Genomic DNA, 27801 nt, shown 5'->3' with positions numbered 1-27801 from the left:
ATGGAATACGACACAGCAACTAGAGCTATGTGCATTAACATAGACAAATATCAGAAGCTTGCTATTAAGTGGAAAAAAGCAAGTTACAAAGACTACAATGAATATTAAACCATTTTTATAATGTTAGAAGACAAAACAACCGCTTTTTCAGGATACCTGTATTTGGTCAAAACATAAAGAAAAGCAAGAGAATAATTTTTTAAAAATCAGAATATTTTGTTACCTTGGACTGTAAGGAAGTTACAGGGATGGGACTGTGGTCAAACACAGAGGGGTCTTCAACAGTACTGTTGACACTCTAGTTCTTAAGTCAAAGAGTGGGCTCCCGGTTCGTAGACTTCATAACTTACATTTGCATCATATATTTTCTTTGCATGTATCAAATATTTTGTGATTTTAAATTTACTTTAAAAAATAAGATATTTGGAGACTATAATCAAATGGTTAACAATGGTACTCTCTGGTGGTAATATTATAAAGGACTACAACACTTAATATATATTTTTGATTATTTAGTCCTTTCTAATGAATTGGTTAATGTGTTTGGTTTTAGGGAAAAAAGACTGAAGAAAGAAAAATCCTTTTGTAGTCTGATTTGTCTTAAGTAAAAACAAATTCCTTTCATATTGATAGGACTTCCCAAAGCCAAATAATATCTAAAATTTGTTGCTACCCATTTCATAAATTAAAAAAAAAGTTATCTGGTTATTCCAAATAAAAAAAACAGATATACAATGACACTGAAAAGTAAGAAACAAAATACATATTAAGATAGTATTCTCAGGGCGCCTGGGTGGCTCAGTCGTTAAGCGTCTGTCTTCGGCTCAGGGCGTGATCCCAGAGTCATGGGATCGAGCCCCACATCAGGCTCCTCAGCTGGGAGCCTGCTTCTTCCTCTCCCACTCCCCCTGCTTGTGTTCCCTCTCTCGCTGGCTCTCTCTCTGTTAGATAAATAAACAAAATCTTCAAAAAAAAAATAGTATTCCGATACACCTAATGAACGATAAGATATTCTCAACCACCTAGAATCTAGAAGTGAGGAAAAAGGGCCTATGGACGATCAGGAAAATAACTGTCAACTGACTTCTTAGGAAAGGCAGAAGTTCTCTAAAATTCTGGTAATATTACTTACTAAATTAGATATTGTGGAAGTTAAGGTTATTAACCTAGTACATATGAGTTGTTCTGGCAACTCGTAGTTCTCTTCCAGGTTGCAACAGAGACAGCAAAAAGAAACAGAAAGAGTGGGTATGTGTTTGCATGTGGAGGGAAGGAGCAGACTGTGAGAGATCAGTATCTTAAAAAGGATTGGAGCTAATAAAGGATATGTCAGTTCCTAGTTCAGAATTCCCAGTGATTAGGCAATATAAGCCCAATCAATATTCCTCCCTGAGCTCTGAATATGTCAAGGGGCTTCAGTACAATACAGTAATTCTTTTTCACAATAACAACTGTAAGTCTAATAACATTAAGCTATTAATTTACTAAATATCAAGGAACACAAACTATGTGCCATTCACTCTGCCATGTACTGGAGAGGAAGAGATAAAACACTGCTCCTGCCCTCAAGAAACAAATCAGGAAACACCTCGCCAGAAAGATTTCCACTTAAAAAAAATGGTTGAAATAAGCTCCAATAACATGAACAAAAAGGTCCCAGTTATTTGGCAATTCTTTTATGTGAAACCCGTGATTTCTCAATAAAGACAGGGAATAAAAACATGACTATTCTATTAAAATTCTCATTATTCTCCTTATAATAAGAACTACCCACAAAAGGATAGAATTAAGAGGGTCTAAAGCATCCCCGTCTCCTAAATGCAAAATGAAATCTAGGGAGAAGACACAGATTAGGTAGGAGTAATATTATCCACTTGTTCACTCATAAAAGCTACACGCATCTTTGACTTCATCCTCAAAGCAACCCTCTGCAACTGTGAGTATGGATGTAACAAACCAGTAGGAATAAAATCCCATTACCAGCTTCTGCTTCTGTTTTTTGCAAGGCCAAGTTCTGAGCACAGAGTCCAAAAGTAGGTGCAGGAAGGACTGCCAGGACTCCAGGGTCTCCTCTGCCAGTGACCTCTGTGGCAGGATCCTTAGAGATCTTGGCCATATTTCTCTGAAAGAGAGTATCTTCATAGTTAATGCCATGCAAAAATCTTTACACAATTTTCTATTTAAAATGCTTATATTAAAAACATAAAAAGAAAACACTGTCTGAAAAAAATCTTGCTTAAACCATCACCAGTATTTTTCTTAGGGTGTTACATAAATATGGTCATTACTATGAACTCGTCTATTATGACCATAATTTTCAAATTAGAACATTATCTGACAGAGGTCTGGTGGGCCAACTATGAGACAGACAGGAGATACAGTCTGCACACATATATATGAATTTAAGATATTTTAATAGTTTATGTGGTCAAATCACAGGACATATTATGTGAAATCACAATTGTTCTTGAAAATCCTGAACATTTTCACTGCAGCAGGGGTCAAACTCAGAAACTATAATATCAAACTTTTGTCTTCACAAATCTAAAATTACATTTATACAGTATGTTACATTTCTGAATACTTTAATATATACCATTATTTTATAAGGAAGTTCAGTTGAATTCCAAAGTTAGAGAAACTGAAGCTAACCTAAACATCTTGCACAAGACTATTTCTTCACTAATATTTATCGAACACTTTCGGTGTTCTAGTCCCTGTTACAGCAATACAGCTACTAAATTCATTAATGGTGAGACATTCTTTTAAGGCAGTGTTTTCAGATTCTAGGCAACTATTAAATCCCAAAGGGACAAAACAGGTGATCTCAAGAAAGCTGCCTTGTTTAATTACCTAAGAAATTCACATATCAGGTTGATTCTTAGAAGCCTTGATTTTGATTATAAGAAACTCATTCAGCTGCCTGTTGGAAAACCTCCTTACAATGTGCATCAGAAGCAGAGGTCAGCAGTTACAGAGAAAATGCAAACTCAGGCAATCAAGGGGATATGAGGCTGAGGCCAAAAAGAGTAATAAAAGTTGAACTCTAAGGTAGCCAATGTTTCCAGATTCTACTCAAAACTGGAGAATAGCCAAGATGACAAAAATATAGTAGCAGCAGCAACCTTCTTGTCTTAGTTTTAACTTGACTTTGGTGGTAAGAAAAGACAGAACACACATCCTTAAATTTGTTTGAAAATTCTGTTCCAATTGATATTTTTGTTTTCTTTTTTCCATCATGACCTGTTGTATTGATGTATTCCAATAAGGCATTCATTTTCCGGGAAACTACATTTTTAATTGATTGCATCCTGTCCATTTAAAAAAACTTTTTATCATCTAAGTTATTTTAACAAGGACTTCGTTTATATATACTGATCATTTTTTCCTGTTTTAATTTTCATAAACAGTTCTAAAAATGATGAATTTAATCAACTGTAATTCCTAGTTCTTCATATTTATGGCACCTATATTGCAAACTTATAATCACTGGTTACAATCATTGCTTTCCCTCAAGGTCCTGAGCTGGGATAGCTCTCAAACAGATGATCAAGTAATCTTCTATGACAAATGCCAGAGTAGGCATTTCAAAACCATCCTTTTCTCACGAATAGAATCTGATCCCACCCAACAAAAGCTACAAAAGTCTAAGTTCTTAGCCAAATTATGTGATTCTGTCTCCACAGACATGTGAGCTACATTAAGTCATACAAATGATCTTAACACTGCTAGCACAATCAGAAAACCTATACAGAGACCCCAGGATTGAGTATATATTAATAGAAGAAAGGTGTTATATTTCCCTGATTTTTGTAGCAGAGATTGCCTTTTCAGTAAACATGAAAGCATGTAACATGATTTTCCCATCACTGCTCACGCTTAGAACTCTCTATAAATAATTCATATTTTTTCCAAAAATTTTCAATTAAGAAATACAAGCATTATTCATGGGAAATGATCTTGCCCAGTTATTTTTACATTGAAAACAACTCTTAACTAGATGCTTTCACATCTCTGTCAAATCAAAAATAGTAGTATCAACTGGGGTGAACTGGGATGGGGTAGACTAATCTTTCAGGTAAACTTTGAGCCTAAAATTCTGTACTATCTCAAATGCAGGAGGCAGAAAGGCCAAGCTGCGTCATTCATATCCTACAAAACCCAAGGAATTAGGCCAGAGATTGGTACTTTCTTTTTCAGATAAGCAATTATAATATATGACCACACAGGTAACAGACTAGTTATCCTCAAGTGTGGGACTGGAACTCGGATTTTTTTTCCCAACTTATAACTCTTTCCAGTAAGTATTAATACCAACATTCAATCCTGGCCTTCGAAATTGTTAATCATGTTATCGTAATGAAACTTACGTCTCTTCTCAGACAGACCTTATAACATTGGCGATTTTCTTCTATCTCTAATTCCAAATGTTGAAATTGGCTGATCACAACACCGACATATCATTCTGGATTTTTCACGCATATCTCATTTCTTTAATCATCAGCTTTTCCACCGAAACTAAAAGCTGGTGTCAGAGACTAGACAACTAAAAGAATACCACTAATTCATTCTACATGCACAGATATAGATCAACAAAACTGGGCTTCGGAGTTTTGTGTGAGTGAGCCATACTTCTAACTGCTTGTTCTACAACCATATTTTTTGTACTTGGTTGGCATTTTTTGCCTTTGTGACATAAATTCCTTGAGGGCAAGAAATAGGTTTCCAAACTCTTTAGAAGCTCTTAAGAAACCCTAGTTTAATACGATGCATATTTCTTGAAGTGGTCATGCCCAAAAAACAAAAATAGGAATGACAGTTATTCAGTTTCTCAAAGCTTAGCCCCTTACAAAGAACAGCATATATTTTTTAGGAAAAAGAGGTCTAGAGCCTAAAAGCTCTGCCTCATATTTGTGGCACCATGAAGAAGCAAGTTTTTTTGGCAAAAAGAAATGAAATCCTCTGGATTCACTACAAAAAGTTGTTAAGCCACTGGTAAAAACTCAAGTTTTATGTCTATTAAACTGTAAAATGAAGAAAGGAAAAAAGACCACATGTGACTTCTATAATCATCTTTGATGTTTATTAATAGTGCTTTCACTTATCAGGAACATACCTTTTCCCACTCGGAGTTGGTATTTTCTATAGCTAGGGAGAGGATATCTTGAAATGCTTTCTGTATGCAGGCCTTTAGTTTTTCAAAATATTGGGCAGACACCCATTTTGAAGAACAAGTTGACACGAGTTCCAAGAGTTGCTTGTTCTCTGAACCACTGACATGTTCCTTTTGGGTGTCCTTCAAGAGAAATTCAAGTACAGTGAGGATGTCTTCCTCATACTGATAGATTTCCAGTTGGATCCGCCTGGCTTCCTGCATAGCCCATTCTCTACGACTTTGGTCTAGACATGTTTGCAATTCTGTCTCCTTCTGAAGAAGTAGTTCAGTTTTTTGTTTCACAAAGTCTTCTTTAGCTGCCGCAAGCACCTCATTAATTTTATTTCGATGATCATCTAAAAATTGCCGGTAATCTTGTTCATTTTGTTCTTGAATTCTGTGGATTTCTTCTTGCTTTTCTTTGTTCCATTCGCTCCGGGCCTTCGCCAGCTCAGCCCTGACAACCACAGGGACTTCCTCATTCTTTAACTCAAGCTCTCTCTGAAGAGAATGAATCTTCTCTTCCAATTCTTTTCCAGGTATTCCATTTTTCTTCATAGTTTCAAGCTCGCTTTTCCATTTCTCTTTAGCTTCAGAAATAGCAAATGATATCTAAAAGACATAACAATGTACATTTAAGATTCTTTATGATCTCATTAATTAAAAAATTAAACTAAAATAACTATTTGGGATAAGACATTGTTCCTAAAATATACTATATTCAAAGATCCTTTCCTTAATTTTTTTTTTCAAAGATTTCATTTACTTATTAGAGAGAGAGAGAATGAGCAGGGGAAGGACAGAGGGAGAGGGAGAAGCAGACTCCCCACTGAGCATGGAGCCCAACGTGGGGCTCAATCCCAGGACCCCGGGATCATGACTCAAGCCCAAGGCAGATGCTTAACCAACTGAGCCACCCAAGTGCCCCCCCTTTCTTTCATTTTAAATGACCTAATATTTTATGTCTTAGGTTATTTTAAAAACACCAGTTTCTTGAAGAAGAACTAGAAATTTAAACTGACCCAGAAATATGTAATTATACAATTAGCCAAAATTCTGAAAAAAATTCATATTACTTTTACACAGGTGTATCCTCAAATTTTACCTAAGCCCAAGATAAATGAAGTATCTTTTACATGAAGCAAAAGCAGCCTCATAAAGAAATCTTACTATTACTTAGAAATGTAACACACACCTGCATAACTTGCGACAAACATAATTGTATTTTAATGGAAGCACGGTAGTTAGCACAGTTCATTAAATGACAGTACCAAACAGAAAAAGTCATTTTTTCATTAATCTATTTTCTTTTAGGACAGATTTAAAAGGCTAGCAGATCACAGACAGTAATAGTACATAACCAGAAAGTCCTTGGGAATCACAAAACCGAGGCTTAGCTCTAACCCCACCTTTGCTGACGCGGCCTAGCACGGTGCTAAACAGAGCAGGCTCTGGGGACACATTACCACAGTAAACTGACCAGCTGTGGGACTCTGGGTCCATTCCTCAATTTCTTTGAGGCTCAGGGTCCTCAACTATAAAACAGGGACAATTATAATGCTTACCTGATAGAATTTTGTTAGGAATAAATGACAAAAGAAAAAAAAATCCTTTTAAAACACTTAGTTCAGAGCATGGCAGATAAAGACTCAATAAATGTTATGTAGTTACTACTTTTGGCTGCATGGTCTTAGAAAAGCCACTTAATCTCTTTTATACTTAGTGCCTTCATCTCCATAAAGCGCAGATTAGATGACGACCTTGAGTCTCTTTTATAAATTCAAAAAAGTCACAAGGATGTAAGTGTTAAAACAAGCGGGCATCTCCAAAAGCTTGGCCTGGACAGTGGTGATTGCTAGTAATCAATACTATCTATATATATGTTCTGGATGTTGAAATAGGGTATCTGTTTCCTAAATTTTCAGGTATTATATAATCTTAGCAAACATCTTCAACTAAAGAATTCTTAAACATGTTATACACCTTTATTCAACGATGTATTCCTGAACAGTTGCACGTAAATCAACATTTCTGAACTGTATTTTAAATTTACTAAGGGAACCCACCATCTAAGATGAGCTTTACAAAAGAATTCACAGCAAAATTCTTTTGCTACCAGCAAAATAATTCAGTAGTGATGTGAAACATGTTTAAAGAGTGCTATTAGGGAAAACAGTCTTGTCACAGTGGATGCCTGAAAATCATTACCAGGTGACTTGGTGGAGGTGGCAGATCCTAGGGAATTTGGATGACCTTTTGACCTCACCAAAAGTGTGCATTCTCTCACATGAAGTTGTGCAAAGCAAATTTGACAGCATTAATCAACTCAGGGGTTCCTGATAGTTGTTGCACTTTAGATCACCTGAGAAGCCTTTAAAAATCCTAATACCCAGGCCACACCCTGTACCATTAAAACATAAAGCCTGGGGGATGGGAGCCAGGCAACAGTATTTTTTAAAAGATCCTCAAGATTTTCTAATGTGCAGCTAAGTTTAGGAACCACTGAACCCACGTGACAACTTCTGGACTCTGGACAAACTGGCTTTAAATTTTTACAGATCTTGATGGATCACTCTAATCTTACAAGAACCCTCCAGCCAATGCCATGAAACTGGCCCTTATTCACCTTCTTTTGGAGGAAGGATCCACAAGAGGTTAACATTATGTTTTGTGGCTGAATAATTATTTAGAATAGTGCTACACACCCAAGTGTGCTCTAAAAACCAGCAGGGTCACATCACCAAGGAGCCTGTTAGAAATGCAGATTCTCAGGATTCACTGTAGGCCCACCAAATCACAATCTCTAAGAAAAAAGTCCAGGAATCTGCTTTAACAAACCCTCCAGGGGAATCTCATGCTTGCTGAAGTTTGAGAAGCAACACACTGTCCTCTCCTTTCTGTATTTCTGCACTCCCATATACTCGGGTCTTCTGTGTTCTTAAGGAAAGATCTCTTGGCTACTTTATTTTCTATATTCTACCCAACTTTCTTATTCTTGACTTCTGAGCTCTGAAACACATGCACATCATCACATTATTTCCTTTCTCTTTCCCTCTTAAATGTCCTTTTGAAATATGTCAGCATACTACAAAGTATAGAGCATGCAATGAACACCAATCTACTATCACATAACTTAAGAAAAATGTTAAAATAGTTTATTCATGCTGAATTATTTCCCTAAGTAACTCCTTACTTCCTGGAGTAAGATTATGAATATCACATATGAATGATTTACAATGTCTGTTACATTATTTTCCAAAATGGTTGTAATATTGGGAGAACAGTATATACTTGTCACTGCAATCTCTTGTATTTTTTGTGTTATAACTAAGAAGAGAGAATTTACACATATGGCATAAAATAGCACCTTAAGTTGGTTATTTGGACTTCTCATGAAGACTATATGTCCATATCCCACAAATATGTGGAATCTATCCTATCCACAGATTCTTGTTTTTCTTATAAATTTGTATTGTTTTTATCATATATTAGTAATAATATTTCTCATGTTTAATTCACTTATTTCCTTATTTTTATTATCCTGTCACTTTTTTTTTTATTACAAAAGCAAAAATGTTTTAAATGTTTGAACCTATTTTATCCTCTTACTGTATCTTTGCTGCTATGTCTGTTGTCCCAAAATTGAGTTATTATGGTACAGATCTGAAATATTCAATTTCTTTTTTCTATATGTTGATTTAAAAAATGTTTAACTTCTTTTTCTTTTTTCCTTTTTTTTTCTTGGTGGGCAGCAAAGCAAAATTCATTGAGTGATAGTAAAGCAAAGTTTATTGAGCGATAGTACAAGGCTCCCAAAGAGAGAGGGACCCAAGAGGGTTGCCCTAAAAATGTTAACTTCTTAATCAACTTAGACTTTGTGATACATGCACAGGTAACCGTAATTTTTCCAAAGTGCTATCTGGCTATCATAAGACTATTGATTACAGAATAATTCCTTATTCCGTTGTTTTGAAACAATTAAGCTTCTATTCATAGTTGGTCCTATCTCTGAAATCTGTATAATACAGAGTAAAAAAGAACTCTCTTTTTGTGACTCAACACTGAGTTGTCGTTTTCCAACATATTCTATTATGTGTTAGGGCTGGACTACTATTTCTTTTCCAGAACATTTAAAAAATTTCTAGTCCTTTCCAAGTAAATTTTAGTATTATTGTGGCAAATTTCAAAACCATGTTCAGTTTATTGGCATTTTGATTAGAATTGGTTTACTCGAATAAATTGGGAGAAAAAAATGATTATGTTTCTGGACAAATAACATGACATATCTGGAAAGGAGAGTTGGCTATTTTCCAAGGAGATTATAAGACTACTGACAGAGCACAGGAAACAAAGCATGTGAAAGGATACTGTACAGCTACTACGAGATAAACACCTGTTCTGAATATCTCCTAGAGATAGGGCAAGATCAAATGGGATTTAGTTTCACAGTTACGGTTACCTTCCTGATTACGAGAGTTTCAAGACCCTAAAATATATTCTTTCTCCCTCATCTTGATGATGGGAACAGACATCATCAGCCAGGCTCTGAGCTAATGCTTAACATGCATGATTGTATTTAATCTCCATAACACTGTGAGTAGATACAAATTCCCAGGACGAAGATGAGAGGTCTGAAGAGAGGCCTTCCTGAAGCTTCTTTCCAGGACAGAGCTTACCCGTCTGGCCACAGTGATGTCTTGTTGTTCTTCCCACTTCTTCTGTTCTGCTCTTACACGTGCTTTATACTCTGCAAGGTCAGGCATTTCTTCCAGCCATCGATGACGAGCATTTTGTACAGCTGTTTCTACCTGCAATTGGATATTGCAAGAGAAAGAGGTAAAGTGGGGTATAAAATTTCAGAAAGATCCCATTTGTAAATAGCAACTACGATTTCATGTGTATTTCACATTGTACTGCACTACAGTAGTTACAACGACTTCAAGTACTCCACCTTGCCCCAAACAGTAGATTCTAATCCTTCTGTTTCAAACTTCCCATACTGTTCCATGCAAAAGCCACCACAGGAAGCAGGAATCTATAATTGTTCGATGGCCAATACCATTACTGGAAAGCTTCATACAAAGTACCAATTGCCATTTCCAACAAACTCTTATTTCTCTTTAAGAAAAAGAAGACATGCAGGAATGATGCTTGGGGTCAGCTGCTATCTAGTCAGTACACCCACCATATCCCAGTCCTCATGCCTTACATATAAACACATTAACACATGCCAGCATGCACCAATATAGTTTATAGCCTTGTACCTAACAAGTTTTCCTGCTGTCTATCGTGAGTTCACAACTAAAGAATGAGGGTGATACCTTAATTCAGGGAAAAATGTAAGACTTGATGAATTATGAGAACTATCTGGTTATAAATCTGTCACGGATTACCACAAGATAATTTATTAAGTAATCTTTCCTTATTTTGAAATACACACAGACACACATATACCTATATCCACACAAACATACAAAACCAAAGTTGACATAAGGGGCTGAAGTGTTTTGTAAAATGTTAAATATATTTACAGGTGAATTCCAGGGAGTTAAAAATATGGGGAAAAGATAAAGCTTCTACAGAAATTTATATTCCTTAAAAAGTTATTATGAATATTTCCTTTCTACTATATCATGCTATTTATTTTTCTTTACAAGATCTGTGATTGTATATACACCAGAGCAGCACCCCTAAACACGTCTCTTTGCCTGTAGAACATTTTAACTCTTTTCACACCTTAAACATTTCAGGAAATTATTTAACTGACCGAAGATGCCATTGATACCATTACATATATTTGCCTATGTTTCCATTCTATAAGGATTCCCTGTAAAATCATACAGAACAATGTAACAAACAGGCAGAATGCCAAGTTTTTATCAAAAGCTGAATATATTTTTTTAAAAAATTTCCCAACTCTAGAAGGAGCCAAGTTGCCCTTTAACAGATGAATGGATAAAGAAGATGTTGTCCATATATACAACGGAATATTACTCAGCCATCAGAAAGGATGAATACCCACCATTTGCATCGACAAGGATGTAACTGGAGGAGATTATGCTAAGTGAAATAAGTCAAGCAAAGAAAGACAATTATCATATGGTTTCACTTATTCGTGGAACACAAGGAATAGCAGGGAGATCATTAGGAGAAGGAAGGGAAAAATGAAGGGGGGCAAAACAGAGGGGGCAACGAACCATGAGAGACTATGGACTCCGGGAAACAAACTGAGGGTTTTAGAAGGGAAGGAGGTGGGGGGATTGAGATAAGCCGGTGATGGGTATTAAGGAGGACACATATTGCATGGAGCACTGGGTGTTATATGCAAGTAATGAATCATGGAACACTACATCAAAAACTAAGGATGTACTGTATGGTGACTAACATAACAAAATAATAAAAAATAAAAAAATAAAAAATATAAAACTTTTCTTCAGGTATTATCTAAAGAGTTTGTAAGAGTAATAGGTCTAGAATAGTAAATACAAAATAAAGAATATTATACTAAGGTCCAGGGACCTCTAAAGGACTAAATACCCTGTCAGGTGCTCTGTGAGGTCAAGACTCTTTTCAAAATAATATTCAGACCTTATCTTTTTTCAGTCCCACTCCACGTGTGAATAATACAATGCTCCAGAGGCTACATGCTATGTGATATCTCACTGCTCTGACAGCCAATTCAACCGTGCTTCAGTATTCTTTTTTAAAAATTTCTCAGATTTTCCAATACAGTAAATAGATATCGCACACACAGAGAAAAGCTCTTTAAACTCTTACGTTTTTAAAAGTGTAAAGGCATCCTGAAACCAAAAAATTCAAGAATCACTAGAATAATACAGATAAAAAAAATATTAACTCTTTATTCCATTTATACAGAGCTATACTTTTCTCAGTATGACATTTCTTGGAAATCAAGTAACATGCCCCAGTGGAAAGCAAGCTAGCTTTCTGAGCGCTTCCAAGGGGAGGCAATGGCACCGCTTTCTGGCAGTATATGGGATTTACAGACAACGTCCCATTTAAGGGGCATGCCTGCAGATTCAGCTCTGCAAGTCTCAATGTAAACACTGTTAAATATTTTACTTGCTTTAAGTTTGCTTTTCTATAACTACTTCAGTGGAGTATTTTCTATAAAGTTAGATATGAAAGATTCATAGTGAAATTGCGTTTCATTCAGTTGTAAAACCACCACCTTTAACCTCAAGAATCCTAATGCTTAGACTGAAAAAGGAGCATACAATCTGAAAACTTAAAGAATTACACAGAAAAACCAAGGGGGTAGCAGCTTTGTGACAGAAATATAATGAAGAAAATTTTAGTAACAAATAAGAGGTTCTCTACCCTAGAATGCACAAAATTTTTAAAATACAGTTATGAACAAGTTCAATGGTACAATTTTACAGGTTTTCATTAATAGAGAGTTCCAATAATTATACTATAACAAATCGCAATATTACCTGTTTGGCAATCTTTTCACAGTATTTGAGTTCTAATTCAGCCTCTAGTTTCTTCAAGCCCCCACTGATAGCTGTCTCCTTCTCTTGCTCTAAATCTTGCTGGATCTTCTGTTTCTGTTCTTCTATCACGATTGCCATCTCTTTCTTGGAAATAACATCCATGGCAGTTACTTGGTCAGTTTGGCTGCAACAATCTGAAGTCTTCTTTTTCATGGTCTTTATGGTTTGATCCAGCTTAGACTGCCACTTCTTTTCAAGCTGTTGAATAAGTTCTTGTTTGATCTGTTTTCAGAAGAAAAATCGTATGAAAAAATATTCAAATAAGCAAAAACTAGAATTAGTAGCTAGCCAAAAGAGCAACCACACCTGTGTTTGAAAACCATCTAGAAATTGTCGTAGTAATTACATGAGATTTAGGAACTCAATGAAAATATATTCTCAAGTAAATCTGAAAGTTACTGTTGGACCCTATATACATAACATAAATCACAGAGAGGAATTTAAGTATACTGCATAAGGTCAGGCTATCTTGCTCTCAAGATGTAACTTTCTAGAAGATTTGACACTGCCACTACAAAGACGGCATTAATCCTTTTTTTTTTTTTTTTTTAAGAAGAAAAGTTCTATTAATATGTGTTTTTTCTATCAACACCAGGCTTTCCACAAAGCAGGCACTGGGTTAAGTCTAATTAATGAACCTAAAATTGAACAATCTAAAAAATACTTTTACTTACTTGAACATATTAGAATCTTGTTTCTTATGATATTAAATTCTACTGAGTCAACTGTGTATTCAAGAAGGGGGGGGCATTATTAAAAGAGTGTCTTAATGATAACTTTCTACTTTCAACAGTGTACTGCGATGGATCCAAACACAGTCAGTCTTAGGCAAAACTGTGAAACAGCAAAACTTGCTTTTTCCTTTTCCTGTTTTCCACCTTCTGAGTATCCAGAGTTTTCAAACTGCTTCCCTGGCTACCACAGTCCCAGGTTGTACTGCTGCATTTGAAATGGCAACCTTGTGTAACAGTTTATGCTTTCCGGACAGTCTCACAAAAACATTAGCTCTCTCTCTCATCCTCCTGGCAAATAACTGGTTAGCAAATTCAACTAAAAAACAATTTGCAACAATGTAAAAATAGAGAATTTGTTTTGTGCCATTCAGATCTTATATATGTAAATACATATAACATATATATTCCAGAATATATACTTTTATATTAAAACATGACAAATAAAGGAATTTCAAGCGCCAACACTAGACTAATGAATTGCTATCGGAAGTAGGGAGTTGGGGATGGAAGGCAGGGAAGGCCGAAAGACAGGACAGTGGTCTACTAGTCCACCTTTATGTGGTCCCACCTCCAGTTAGTAGCAATCTTGTGGATAAAAGAATCCAGTTTCAATAAACATGAAAATTTATTTCATCTCCAATTAAGTTTTCAAGAAATTTGGTTCTAAATTTACTAGAAAACTACTAGCGATCTTATTTGCTACTTAGGTAACAGAGGTAATGTTTTGTGCTTCTGAGCTTGCCCAGTCATTACTTCTTTCTTCTAAGCAACAATTCAGGTTATTTATTTCTTATTATAGATTGGTCTAGAGTTATCTGAATCATTCCACAATATGAAATTAGATGTGGGTTTCATTTTGAGGAATCAAAAAAGTGCCCCTCCAAAAACCATTATATCCTGAATTGGGCTGAAGAGTCAAGGGGGGTGAGGAGAGTTTTAAAAAATAAAAAACTAATGTAAGCTGCCTATAGCCCAATTCTGAGATGTGAAATGAATGATTATGTATGTACTTGGCAATTAAAAATTATGTCTGTTCGGAGGAACTGTCTCTCAACAGTTAATACTACATTTTTAAAACATGGTCACTAGAAAGAAATTTTAACCCACACCTCTTTCTGTTCCTCATCCCAGTGTGATTTGGCTAACATCACTTCATTTTCAACCTGCTGCTTAATATCAGCTTCTTGTTCTTTCAGCCACTTGTTCTTTTCCATCATAAGGGTATCTTGGTACTTTTCTTCAAGTTCCACCTGCAGTTTGCTTACATATTCTTCTCTTTCCTCCAATAGCTGTCTCTTTAAACAAAATTCAAGTAAATATCTCTGTATAACACTAATATTCTCCAAGTCAAATATATAAAATAATGGTTATATGCATGTAAGAGCAGCAACAGAGACAAATGATCTTCCTACATGCCAACTCAATCGGCTTAATAAAATGTCTTGTAAAGACCTTAGATCTCAAATATTGGAAAAAAATTTATAGATGGCCATATTAAAAGAAAAAGCATCTAACTATTCAATAAATATATTCCCAGAAGACCAACTTTTTAAAAATTGAAAATTGAAACTGACATTTATGTTTACACCCTACCCATCACAGGACCCATTAGATATCACAGTCCAGAAAAAAAATGTATACTTCTGAAAGTCTTGTATTTCAGTGCAAGCCAAAAATTATTACTCTATCTTTTTTTTTTTTTAAAGATTTTATTTATTTATTCGACAGAGATAGAGACAGCCAGCGAGAGAGGGAACACAAGCAGGGGGAGTGGGAGAGGAAGAAGCAGGCTCCCAGCAGAGGAGCCCGATGTGGGGCTCGATCCCATAACGCCGGGATCACGCCCTGAGCCGAAGGCAGACGCTTAACTGCTGTGCCACCCAGGCGCCCCAAAAATTATTACTCTATCTTAAAAGTTATGCATCCTGCAATAAATTCGGATTGGTATATTTTTTTCATTACCAAAGGCTAAATTTCTTATCAAAACTAGCTGAAGCATTATCAAATAGTAACTGTCAAGTGTCAGATAAAATTTAATAATTTGAAGTATTAATATAACATTCTCTATTTACGCTAGGAATCCAACTGATTGAAAAACTCAAATAAAGCTCTACTCAGGGATCAAAATGACCTATAACAGTTTCCATTTGAAATTTTTTAAAACAATTCTCTGGATGTTCCACTGAGATGCCACTGAAGCCCGCAAAATATCATGCCAGAGAAGTATACACTTCACATACCTAAAGCCAGGCAGCAACAGAGTTTGTGCTGTCTCTTTACCATTAATTTCGATTCATGACTACCTGGTTGTCTGGGTTTTTTCTGGTTCACACCTGACCTGGCTTATTTTGGTCCGAACTGCCATCTGATTCCACTCCACCAATGGCATGGGCCAAAAAGATGCCACCAAGTTTTGTTCGGTGTTGTATGATTTCAGAAACTCTCTGGTGACTAAAGGAGGACCCATTTCCTCACAATCAGGTCATGGAAACCATAGTTGTACTAACACTATAGGACAGTCACAGTCACATGGCTGAGAAAGTTGTCCAGGCTCACATCATATATCACTGTTATTTTTTGTTGAGTTTAGAAGGAATCCTCAAATTGTCTTACTTGTGTTTATCTCTCCTTCAGGAGTTGTTTCCATATGTATCTACATTTCTTTTTGACTCACAGCAGAAAACTACCAATTTTATGTGTATTTGTATGTTTGTGCAAAGATCAGCTTTGTTACATAATAAGCCAGCCAAAATTTAACGATAACAAAACTAAACTAAAACAGCAAACATCTATTATTTCTCATGATTCTCTGGGTCAGCTGGGTGGTGGTTCTGACCTAAGTTAACGCAGCTGATCTCTGCAGGCAGTTGAGGTTATATGGTCTAAGATGGCCTCACTCACATCTCTGGGAGTTAGCTTGCTGTCTGCTAGAAAGATGACTTGGTCACATGTATCACCAGCCAGCAGGTTATCCCGGATCACTCACATGGTGGTGGTCACAGCATTCCTCAGAGCAGTAAGCCCCAATGCATAAACGCTTTTTAAGGCTTTTTGCATACTGTTTACTAACATCCCATTGGCCAAAGTAAGTCATGTGGCCAAGATCAGATTCAAGGGATGAGAAACAGACCACCTTTTACTGAGAATAGCAACAAAGTCACACTACAACACTACTGCATGCATTCACTGACGGGACGAACCTGTGGCCGTTTTTGCAATCTACCACAGCAAGGAAAACCTTGCTTCCTTCTCTTTACAGAAGTAAAGTCATAGATTTATTGAGCACAGGGATCTGCCATTTGAACATACTACAGGGATATCTAATTTTTAAAGTTTTATCATTAAAGAGAAGTCAATTTTTGGATGGTTTTAAAACAGTTAAACTTGATTTGCATGTCCAGACAGCAAAAGAACTCTAATGTCTAAGGACTGACTTAGCATGGATTACAATTGTATAAATGAGCCTTAAGGTGTATAGAAATGACATTATGAATGGGAATACTGCCCACCTTTGCCTTGTCTGCAAATTCATGACCTCCAATGATTACTACACAGTCTGAAGCATTCTGTGTGTATGACTTTTTCCCCATTTTCTGAACAAGCCAAGCTAACATGTGAGGAAAGTTCTGTGTGTTAATAAAAGTTTTAAAACTTGGAATTGAGCTCCTACTTAACCCATAGCCTGACTCAATAAGTGTTTCAGAAAAGAGCACATATGGAACAGGAAAATACACCCTCAGACTCTTGGGGTTACCTATCTTATAAATTCTGTATCCAGACTAAGTTACTGACCTGAAAGCCAACTGCAGGGAAAATGGCTTACATCCTGCAGAGAAGGACTACCCTAAAAGTTCCCTAGCTTCCTTGAGTTCAGTAAGATTCTTCCATGGTGTGCATGTGAAACATTTCCTAGGAAAACAGATTAGTATATATTTGCCTACCTCTGGAGGATATGAAAAGATTAATAAATTCTCTTAATTTTAAAGTTCTGTTCTGACCAGCTTATAAAGATTACTAAGTTTTATAATGGGTTTATGTAAGTCTAAATAAAAACCTAAAGTATTCCCAGAGAAGGAAGGAATTATACTTCTAGTGTGGTAAGTGATCTGGCCCTCTTGGTGGGGGTGGGTATAACGACAAACGCTAGCACAAGGCAGTCTTGCAGGGCGATAAATCTTCTGTACCCTCATCACTCTATACACGTGTTAAATCCCGTGTTAAAAATGTATAGAACTCTACACCAAATGAAAAGAGTCAATTTCACTGTATGACAATTTGAAATTTTTAAAGAAAAAAATTTAACCTCTAAGTTTTTTTGGAAGGGCCAAATAGCAGTTTTAACCTTCCTTCCTGCCCCGGTGCACAAGCGTTCATGAGCCAATATCGTATGTGCTGTTAACTGCAAGTGACTGATTATATGAGATCCAATTTTATAGCTAAATTGATTCTTTTAAAAGTACCAGAAAATATATTCCTGAAAAGAATGACCTCTTTGAGAGAACTGTTCTTCCGTTCTGGTCAATTTATATATTTAAAAAGAAAGAATCACAGTAGAGATCTTCTCCCTATTTTAATTTTTTTTAAACATTACTGAAAGTTAAGTCCTTAATTTCTAAGTAATTTAAGATCCTTTCTAACTTTTATACTGCCAGCACTAACTAAAATAGCTCCCTTTACAAGTTCTTTTTCCATTAGATGATATGGATACATGGCATGTTTTTTTACCATACTAATCTATTCAAAAATAATCAAAATATTAAATGAGCTGAATTCCTCACCTGTTCTTAACTATTGTTTTTAAGTCTGTAGTAGCAATAGCCTGCTTTAATGTAACTTTTTTCAGAAAACCTCTGTATAGAACATTTACTCAAGGCTTTAAAAATACTTTCTAATCTTGACGCAGGTGGCTTTCAAATTGTGGTCTGTAGGCTAGTCCAAAGTGGAAGGGAGAGTCAGATGTGCGTCTGGATGAGACTCCGGCCAGGACAGGGAATAAAAGAGGGGTGACTGTTTACATGTGATTTTACTCCTGGACACTCACCAATGGCAACTTGGAAGATTCAGGCAGGAGGAGGGAGTAGAGTAGCCCCTCCGGCTTCCCTAAAAATGAGAACTTCCCTGAAAGATCGGGTCACACTAACAATGTGACCTTGCTCTCCGTAGCTCCATAGCACCACCTTCCCTGTCGTAAGTCCCAAGTTCAAATTCCTGCCCTTCTCCCCAGAAGAAGAAAATGACACTTAGCTACTGAAAGAGAAGTGGGTCAGAGGATAATGGGTCTGCGAGACTAGTCTCACAAGACTAGGTAGGTTCACCTGCAGCCAACGAATGACTGCAAAACGAAGACCCTGAGTTTCAGACTCACAGTGACTTGGATCACGGATCCACTTTTATTTATTTATTTTATTTGTAGAACCCTGTTTTGCCTCTTAGAATAAATATATAAGGAAGAATCCTTTTCTCCTATATGTATGCCATTTTCTACTAAGGTTTTAATACTCATCTCAATATTTACTATATTTTTTGAGCTATATTGGTGTGATACCGCCAAAAGTAAAGCGACTTCTCCATATGTGTTCCCCATTTCACAAGAGAACAAGTGGATTGGCTTCCATGACAACAGTGAGGCCAGAGGAATGAGATGGAGCAAAGACAATGTGAAATTGTCCCGTACCTTCTCCTGAGCCTGTTGCTCCTTTTCAACGGTCTTCCTGAGAGTCGATTCCAGATCGTCCTTCTCTCTGCACACTTCCAGGTAACATTCTTGCACAGCAGCCATCTCCTTATTCATCTTATCTAAGTCAGACCTTGGACACACAAAACCAGCAATTAAATGACCACAAAACAATACAAGGGCTGCAAAACAATTGCCTCTCAACTACGGAACAGAAGAATATTGTCTCTACAGCTGAAAGGGTACCTACACTCTCTTGTTCTCACCTAAGTTGCAAGCGAGCCCCCTCATAAGCTTCAAAGAGCTGCTGCTTCTCCAAAGCATGCTTTGCTAACAGGCTTTCCCGTATTTGGGCTTTCATGGCTTCATGGTGCTGCTGGTAAGTCCTCTCACACCTGGAAAAAGAGAGTGGACAGTAGAATCTACGGCAGGACCCAGCATTACTAGGAACACCAAGATGAATTGGTTTTTCTTCCTTCCCTACCCACTCCCTCCCTCTGATGCAAATTAGAATTAAGGTCAGGTTGGTTTTCCCCAACCAAAAGTGGTAATAATTAATTCCCAATGGATGAGCTTAAAGAATCTTCAAAATTTTTCTTCAAATGTTTCTAGAGAAAAATTAGAAACTTGGATATGAGAATGCCACAGTCCTTCAAACAGATAATAGTCTTCAGTTGAGGACTGTCTACAAAAAATTAATTGAAATAATAGGGTATAGCTCCACAATTCCAAGGTATCTATATTAAACATAAATACTAGCAGTACCCAACTCACAAGTAAGTTATGTTCCAAAAATCTGTTTCCAAATTTATGATTTGGTATTTGGAAGACATACTCCCTCCCACAGATTTCTTCCTTATAAATAATAGTTTTCCAGACAGTCTATAAAAACCATAAAGCTATACTATTTCAATGAACTACAGTTTTGATGGTGCTACAGAACCCAAAGCACTACACAACACCATTCCCGTGGTAAACGTGTTCCGAATTCTAATTTGAGAAGCCAGGGACTCACTCCTCTTCTTCAGCCTAAGATCTCAGTAGGGAGGGTGCACTCCATAACTTCTCTTGAATCTTTTCTTTTTTAGCACAGGGAGAGGGGGGATGGAGGGTGGAAGCAGGCATTAGACTTCTATATAGATTTTACCTATCCACGGCCTCCTGTTTATCACGGTCAAAATCCTGTACCATTTGTCTCATCTGACTACATAAGTCTTGATTTGTATTTCTCAGTTTTTCTTCAGTTTCTTTAAGTTCCTAAATACAAAAGAATAAAGTAGTAAGAAGAAATAAACATCATTTTCACTGATTAGTCCAATCTTATCTTTTAATATCCTCTGTGCTTTATCTCTACCCTGTAACATTGATATATCATTTTCATAATTCTACAAAGTCTCTTTAAGCCCTATAAGAGTATAGATTCATTTATTTGACAAGTAGCTTTCTGATAGGGTTAAGACTCAAAATTTTGAATTCGTTTTGAACTATATGAAATGAAAACATTTAACCAGAGAAGTATCAGCTAACCAATGTCTTAAAATAAGTCTTGGAATTCAATAATCTTCACAACTATAAAAATAAACAAGGTTTAACTTTTTGGTCAAAAGAAGAACACCTCTAGTAGCTATGTTTCTCTATAGGCAGGAAACTGGAATTACATTAATTTACCTTCTGATGAAACTACGACCTTATGACCAATAAAGGGAAATAACTGGAATCCTTATTCACCTACTAATAAATCTGTCTACTAAATCACATTGCCTCTGGATTTTTGAAAAGTCTGTTATATCCTATGAATTTAATGAGGTCGTAAAAATTCTCACAAAATATAGGAAATTTTTTAATTACCTGATTTTGTCGTTGTAAAACGTCAATTTCATCTTTAAGTCGCAGAATATCATCTTTGACAATCGTATTAGAAGTAGAAGAGCCAGGCCATAATTGACTAGTTAGGTTTTCTGAGGTCTCTATTTTAGCCTAAATGTTAAAAAGAAATCAAAAGTTTTTCAGGTTTTTAGAAAATTCTAAGTTCTGCTTCTGAACTAATTTCATGCTTACAAAGAAATTGCAAAAACAGCACAATTAATTTCCACATAACTTTTTTTTTTAAAGCCCATCAAATGTGTTTATTTTTTTATTTTATTTTTTTAATGATTTTTTATTATATTATGTTAGTCACCATACAGTACATCCCCGGTTTCCTATGTAAGGCTCGATGATTCATTAGTTGTGTATAACACCCAGTGCACCATGCAATACGTGCCCTCCTTACTACCCATCACCAGTCTATCCCATTCCCCCACCCCCCTCCCCTCTGTAGTCCTCAGTTTGTTTCTCATAGTCCATAGTCTCTCATGTTTCATTCCCCCTTCTGATTACCCCCCTTTCTTTATCCCTTTATTCCCCTACCGATCATCCTAGTTCTTATGTTCCATAGATGAGAGAAATCATATGATAGTTGTCTTTCTCTGCTTGACTTATTTCACTTAGCATTATCTCCTCCAGTGCTGTCCATGTTGTAGCAAATGTTGAGAACTCGTTCTTTCTGATAGCTGAGTAATATTCCATCGTATATATGGACCACAACTTCTTAATCCAGTCATCTGTTGAAGGGCATCTTGGCTCCTTCCACAATTTAGCTATTGTGGACATTGCTGCTATGAACATTGGGGTGCATATGGCCCTTCTCTTCACTACGTCTGTATCTTTGGGGTATCCATATAACTTTTATCACCGTCCCCAAATACAACCACAGTAACAATGATCAGAATCAGGAAATTAATGAGGATACAGTACTATTAACTAATCTACGGACCCTATACAAAATTCTCCAATTTTCCTCTCACGTCCTTTTTCTAGTTCAGGATCCGATCAACAATTCCACATTGCATTTAGTGGTCATGTCTCCTTAGTCTCCTTCACTCTAGGGACAGTTCAGTCTTTGTCTTTCAAACCTATTTTTTTTTTTAAGAGTGTCAACTAGTTATTTTGTAAGATGCCTTTCAATTTGAGTTTCTCGGATAGTACTTCATTATTAAATTCAGGTCATCCATTTTTGGCATGAATGCCACAGAAGTGACGTGTGTGTTCCTCAGGAAACAGGATGTCAATGTGTGTCATCACTGATGGTGATCAATAAACGAAGGTGATGTCTGCAGGCACGTTCACTGTAAAGTTACAATTTTTCTACTTGTTGTTAGGAATAAGTAGCTTATGAGGATACTCTGAGACTATGCAAATATTCTATTTTTTATCTTACGCCCACTAAATTTAGCATCTATTCTATTTCTGTACTTACTTCTTTGTATAATCAGTATTAACTCATAGATCTGTATTTTATTCAACAGGTACAATTTTTAAGACTCATGACAGACTTTGGCAAATTGTTTCCCACAAGGTCATGCAAATGTACACTGCCGGTCTGAGAGAATCAGTCCAACTCTCTTTGCCTCCAACGGCAGTGACTGTCTTGAAATAATTATTGTATGTGATGGGGTAAGGGTAGCCAACAATGGCTTTCATTTGCATTGTCTGCACTGCAGAACCTCTTACATCCCTTCACTGTTCATTTGTTTCTCATCTTCTCAGATTTGCCTGTTTATACGACTTCTCATTTTCCTCTGTTTTCCTTACCTACCTTTATGAATTCTTTATTCATTGCGGGGGCCACAGAGATTTTTTTTTTTTTTTAAATATCTACTCCATTTGTCTTGTTGGTTGATGTATTTACTTGAAGTCTGAGCTCTGTTCCACAATGGCTAAAAAATATCCTGTGTCAAGATTCATTCTCCTCATTGGGGAGGTAATGCGTATCTCACTCATGTGTAGGGTCACAGAACACCAAGGCTCTGGTTCAGTCTTCCAATTCATAGCCTTCGCTTTTCTTTACAGGGAGACTGCTCCAGTTGTTGACTTTCCCCTGTCACTTGCCATCATTTCCCAGAAGCCACTGCTTCTACTCTAGTCAGAAAAGAGAAGAGCTACGAATACCTACTCTGTGACCTTCTCTCCAGATGTAGGGGTACTAATGAGACTTTCAAGGATTTCACTGACTCATTAGAATGGCTTTCATTTTTTTAACTTGGCCTTCACTTTTTAAAGTTTACAATACTCATCGGTGCTTCTTTCCCCACTGGCAAGTTTTTATTACTATGAAATGATTGAAAATAACATCATACTGATACATGGGAAAACAATTTTCATGGCTATTACACTCAGTTTTGACATAGTATCACACTGCAGGCACACAGGGACTAGGTACTTGTACCTATCAGGACAAAATCCTCATGAAGATCTTTAAAAAGAAAAGGACCACGTGAGTGTCACAAAGAAACTTCTTTCTAAAGTTGGAATACTAAAGACATTACCTTCAAGAAAACGACACGTAATACACCAATTCTCACATTATTTTCCTAATTTCTATGTCTAAAAAGATTCTGGCTAGGAACCTTCTGAGTTGGCTACTGAACATTGCCTATCAAGTACCTTGGAATATGGCTTTAACCACTCGCGGTTAGGTAATGGTCTCTTGAGTATCAGATACAGAAAGGCCTCTGTGTTTTATTTAGTATGCTAACAAAAAATTCAGTGTAGATATAGGTCTGACTGCTAGACTGATCTTCCTAAGGACCTCACTACATTCTACCTTAATGGCCCAGTTGTTCAATTGGAATGAACAGCACAGGATTTGATCCACTCCCAATCAGTGCGTAGTGCTGCATATGGATAAGCTCCTAATCTTCAACACTTATGATCCTGGAAATGTCAGAGAGCAACACTGTTTGAATAGTCAAATGACATGAAAGCAAAAACAGCAGACTCTCTGAGATAACCTTTAATTGTTCCGTGTAAGATAGATATGAGCAAACATAACATATACTATGAGGTTATAAAGCAATAAATACAACAATACTTTTAAATGTTCATAGAAGAAACATGCCAAGTAAGATGACATAGTAAATATTTTTGCATGCCTTCTCAATATTTAGAAAGGTTTTAGGAAAGGATCTTGATGACCTAGTTCTCTTTTAAAAGATATCCAAGGAAGCTTAAATTGATATGTTCTTTCTCTTAACATCCCTATAGCAAGCAGAGAAGCTCAACATTATTTCATTAACCTCAGGATTTAATGCCAGCTATGATATTATTCTAAAAATTGATATAATATCTATATAGTTTTGGCTTCAAAGATTCCAGAAAGATTGAGCTTATACAATATAGACTTTCATTCACGCGCCCTACTCCCTAGTTACACCAGCTTATTTGCTACATCCTCTTCTATATACTTCTGCTCAAGGCTGACGTTTCTTCCTACCTTCTCTCCTACATTTATCCTTCAGGACAGAGATCAAGCATTCCCTCCTTAAACACCTCACTAAGGCTTGCTTTACCATCTCCCCTACAAACAAGCCTGGTTATTCCTTCTCAGAGCACTTTGCAACTAGCATCATCCTTATTACACAAAGTTATACATGTCCATCTCCTTACAGATCTATACTGTTGAATATGGTAGCCATTAACCACATATGGCTATTGAGCACTTGAAAAATGTCCATTGACAGATGAACGGATAAAGAAGATGTGCTATACACACACACACACACACACACACACACACACAATGGAATATTAGCCACCAAAAAGAATGAAATCTTGCCATTTGCAATGACATGGATGGAACCAGAGGGTATTATGCTAAGCAAAATAAGTCAGAGAAAGACAAATACCATATGATTTCACTCATATGTGGAATTTAAGAAACAAAACAGATGAACGGAGGAAAGGGAAGGAAAAATAAGACAAAAACAGAGAGGGAGGCAAGGCATAAGAGACTCTTAACTAGAGGAAACAACCCCTCCAGGGTTGCTGGAGGTGAAGTGGGGGGGATTGGGTAACTGGGTGATGGACATTAAAAGGAGGGCACTTGAAGTAACAAGCAGTGGGTTTTGTATGAAACTGATGAATCACTAAATTCTACCTCTGAAACTAATAATACAGTATATGTGTATGTACAGTATATGTTAATTAAACAATTTAAATAAAATTTTTTAAAAAAGAAATGTGTCTTGTCCAAACCGAAATGTGTTGTAAGTGGATAACACATGTCAGATTTCAAGGACCTGGCACAAACAAAAAATGTAAACCATCTCATTAATAATTTCATATTGATTACATATTGAGAAGATAATATTTTGAATATATTGGGTTAAATAAAATATATTATTAAAATTAATTTCACCATTACTTTTACTTTAATGGGATTACTAGAACATTTTAAATTACATGAGACTCCATTATATTTCTATTGGATAGTGCTGTTCTAGATTCTAAATTCCTTCAAAGGAATGGTCATTGTTTCTTTCCACTGAATCCCATAAGACCTTGCACAGAGTAGCATTAAAAAAAAAAAAAGCTTAAGCTGAATGATTTGCTCTTCCTCCATATATCTCCCAACACTGCTTTCTAATGTTACAGACTACATAGAAAGCTCATTAGAAAAGATGTGGGAAATAAGCAAAGGCATAGTTTGAAGGTGTTCATGGGCTAATTAGATGACAGTGAGCTTAAGTGTTTACCTAAAGAAGTACCTGTTGGTTAAATTACTACTTCCTTTCCCCCATCTAGAAAGACGTCTACATGTGTATTAATTCAACAAATATTTAATGAGCAAACATGCAGAAAATCATCAAGACAATACTCCCAAGAAATTCCTATTTAGTAAGTGGAAGCAGGACAGACATAAGCTGCAGAGGTTTATGGTAAGTCACACTTTTAAGAAAAAAACAAATACGGACTGCTGAGAAATCACTATGGCAAAAGAGTGGCTGGACAAAAAGAATATTCAACAATGAGATAGCTCCCTTCGATCTACAGAGGCGAAGGTAAAGGTTTAAAAAATTTTTGAAGCGTAAGGTGCACCACCATCACCTGCCACATCTGTGGACCTGTATCTATAAAGCAAATGCCATCAGTAATTTCAGTACAACAAAGCAAGAACCATGGATACCTGAGCTAAAGTTCAGATTCAAAACCAGATTCCTACTCTCTGAAATCTTAGGCTACTCTCACCAAAATACTTGAACTAATCAACTCTAACACAAATTGAGACATGAGCATTTATTCCCATCTTTTTTAAAAACACTTGGAAACAAGACCACTTGATTTAAAGATGTTAAATGTGCTGGGGCGGGGGAGGGAGTTCTTCCTCATTTGGTTAACACTGACATCAACATTGTACTTATCAAATACAGTTACTCAGGAGAAGGAACCAGACTGGGCAGGACTTTAACAGTGAAAACATACTATTATTTTTTGGAAAATAGATAAAATTAAAATTTCATAGTAATAAACATCATAGAACATCTTGCATACTTTAAGAGGATTATTTTAATGAACACAACTCCTTATTTAAAGAATCAGGAGACAAAACAGTACAAAAGGGGGAAGTAAAATTATTTCCATCCAAAAGGGAAAGGAATACACCACCCACATTTGTTTTCCCCCTTCCCTTTCCTTTTAGTTACTAGGTCTTGTATGTATTCTTTTCTATTGAGAGCATAGATGGGTTGGGAGTTGGAAATATGGCAAGGCAGAAAAAGCAGCTGCGAAATGAGGGCAATGTTAGTGATCTCTGTGATAACAAGATCTTGGGGAAATCATCTTGACCTATTCATTAGTCAAGTGGTTTCCTTTTGATAGGCCTAAAGACTGACTCCATGATCTCAGAAGTGTCACATTTTCCTCCAGTTTCATTTTCCTCATTTGTAAAGTGAGGACACTAACTGAAGGATATAAAAGTGGATTCAACGATTCTGACTTAACTGGTTTTGGCACCTATCCCACTCATAACACCACCACTACAAAATTAATTTCCTTATATAGAATGATGCTTGTTACAGGAACATGGGCCAGAAAAATCTCATGGACAAAATGCTGAAGGATCTAGTTTGTGGAGAACTTAAGACTATAGAACACTGTTGGTATAAGTCAGTCTTCAGGAAATGCAGACACTTTGTTATGTAGACTGCTTCCTTGGATTTGTGGTAAAGGAATTTTACCTAATTAGCATCTCATTTACAAGATGCCAAGAGGAACTAGAAAATATATTAGTTTATGTGGCATTCCCTTCTTTATCCTTTACTTCTAACTAACATCAAATGAGACCCTGGAAGACAAAGGTTGGATTTAAATGTGAAGATTGTAAGCATTTTCTTTATTAAAACTTTTAAAAATGGGTTTTGACTCTACAAATTCTACAAACCTCAACCGTGATGCTCTTTTCATCTTTCTTCACTTGTTGGAGAGCTTCGATTTTCTTACGACAGTCTCTGAGATCATTCTGTAACTGAGACACCAGATGACGCTTCACTGAGTTGCTCCCCAGCAAACGCTGCACTTCTCCTTTCAGCTTCAGAATGACTTCATCTTTCGAAAGCTCATCATTTGGCTCTTCTTGCTGTACAATGCTAATGGAGAAAGTATCATTTTTAATATTAAAGTAACAAATCAAGCATGGTTAGTCCTTGAAACTGACTAACTACAGTTGTGACCATGTTCGGTGACCTATACAACTATACACTAGTATTTCAAAACCAATTTTAAGCTCTGTCATACACAAGGGTATCACCCTTGCTATGTCCCCATATATAGAAGTCTATTCATAAGAAGACTTATGCTTCGACCGCCTGCCCCACTGAAAGGAGTTCAAATATGTGAACTTCA

The 27801-nt window shown here is 36.4% G+C and overlaps 1 protein-coding gene across 1 annotated transcript in view; it reads right to left on the bottom strand.

Annotated features, from left to right (window-relative positions):
* CEP152 (centrosomal protein 152) overlaps positions 1-27801 on the bottom strand; it is a 91362-nt gene that overhangs the window by 17174 nt on the left and 46387 nt on the right. Inside the window, exons 13-21 of the mRNA XM_008705934.2 lie at positions 27341-27545; positions 20929-21057; positions 20228-20337; positions 19347-19475; positions 19081-19213; positions 12613-12894; positions 9832-9963; positions 5117-5767; positions 1981-2122 (exon numbers count right to left, since the gene is read on the bottom strand). Of these exons, the coding sequence (XP_008704156.2) occupies positions 1981-2122; positions 5117-5767; positions 9832-9963; positions 12613-12894; positions 19081-19213; positions 19347-19475; positions 20228-20337; positions 20929-21057; positions 27341-27545 (1913 nt within the window). The remainder of the gene's footprint in view (positions 1-1980; positions 2123-5116; positions 5768-9831; positions 9964-12612; positions 12895-19080; positions 19214-19346; positions 19476-20227; positions 20338-20928; positions 21058-27340; positions 27546-27801) is intronic.

The sequence above is a fragment of the Ursus maritimus genome, unplaced genomic scaffold, assembly GCF_017311325.1.
Source record: "Ursus maritimus isolate PB19 unplaced genomic scaffold, ASM1731132v1 scaffold_35, whole genome shotgun sequence".
In the NCBI taxonomy this organism is placed as follows: Eukaryota; Metazoa; Chordata; class Mammalia; order Carnivora; family Ursidae; genus Ursus; species Ursus maritimus.
This window is presented reverse-complemented; position numbering and strand designations above follow the sequence as displayed.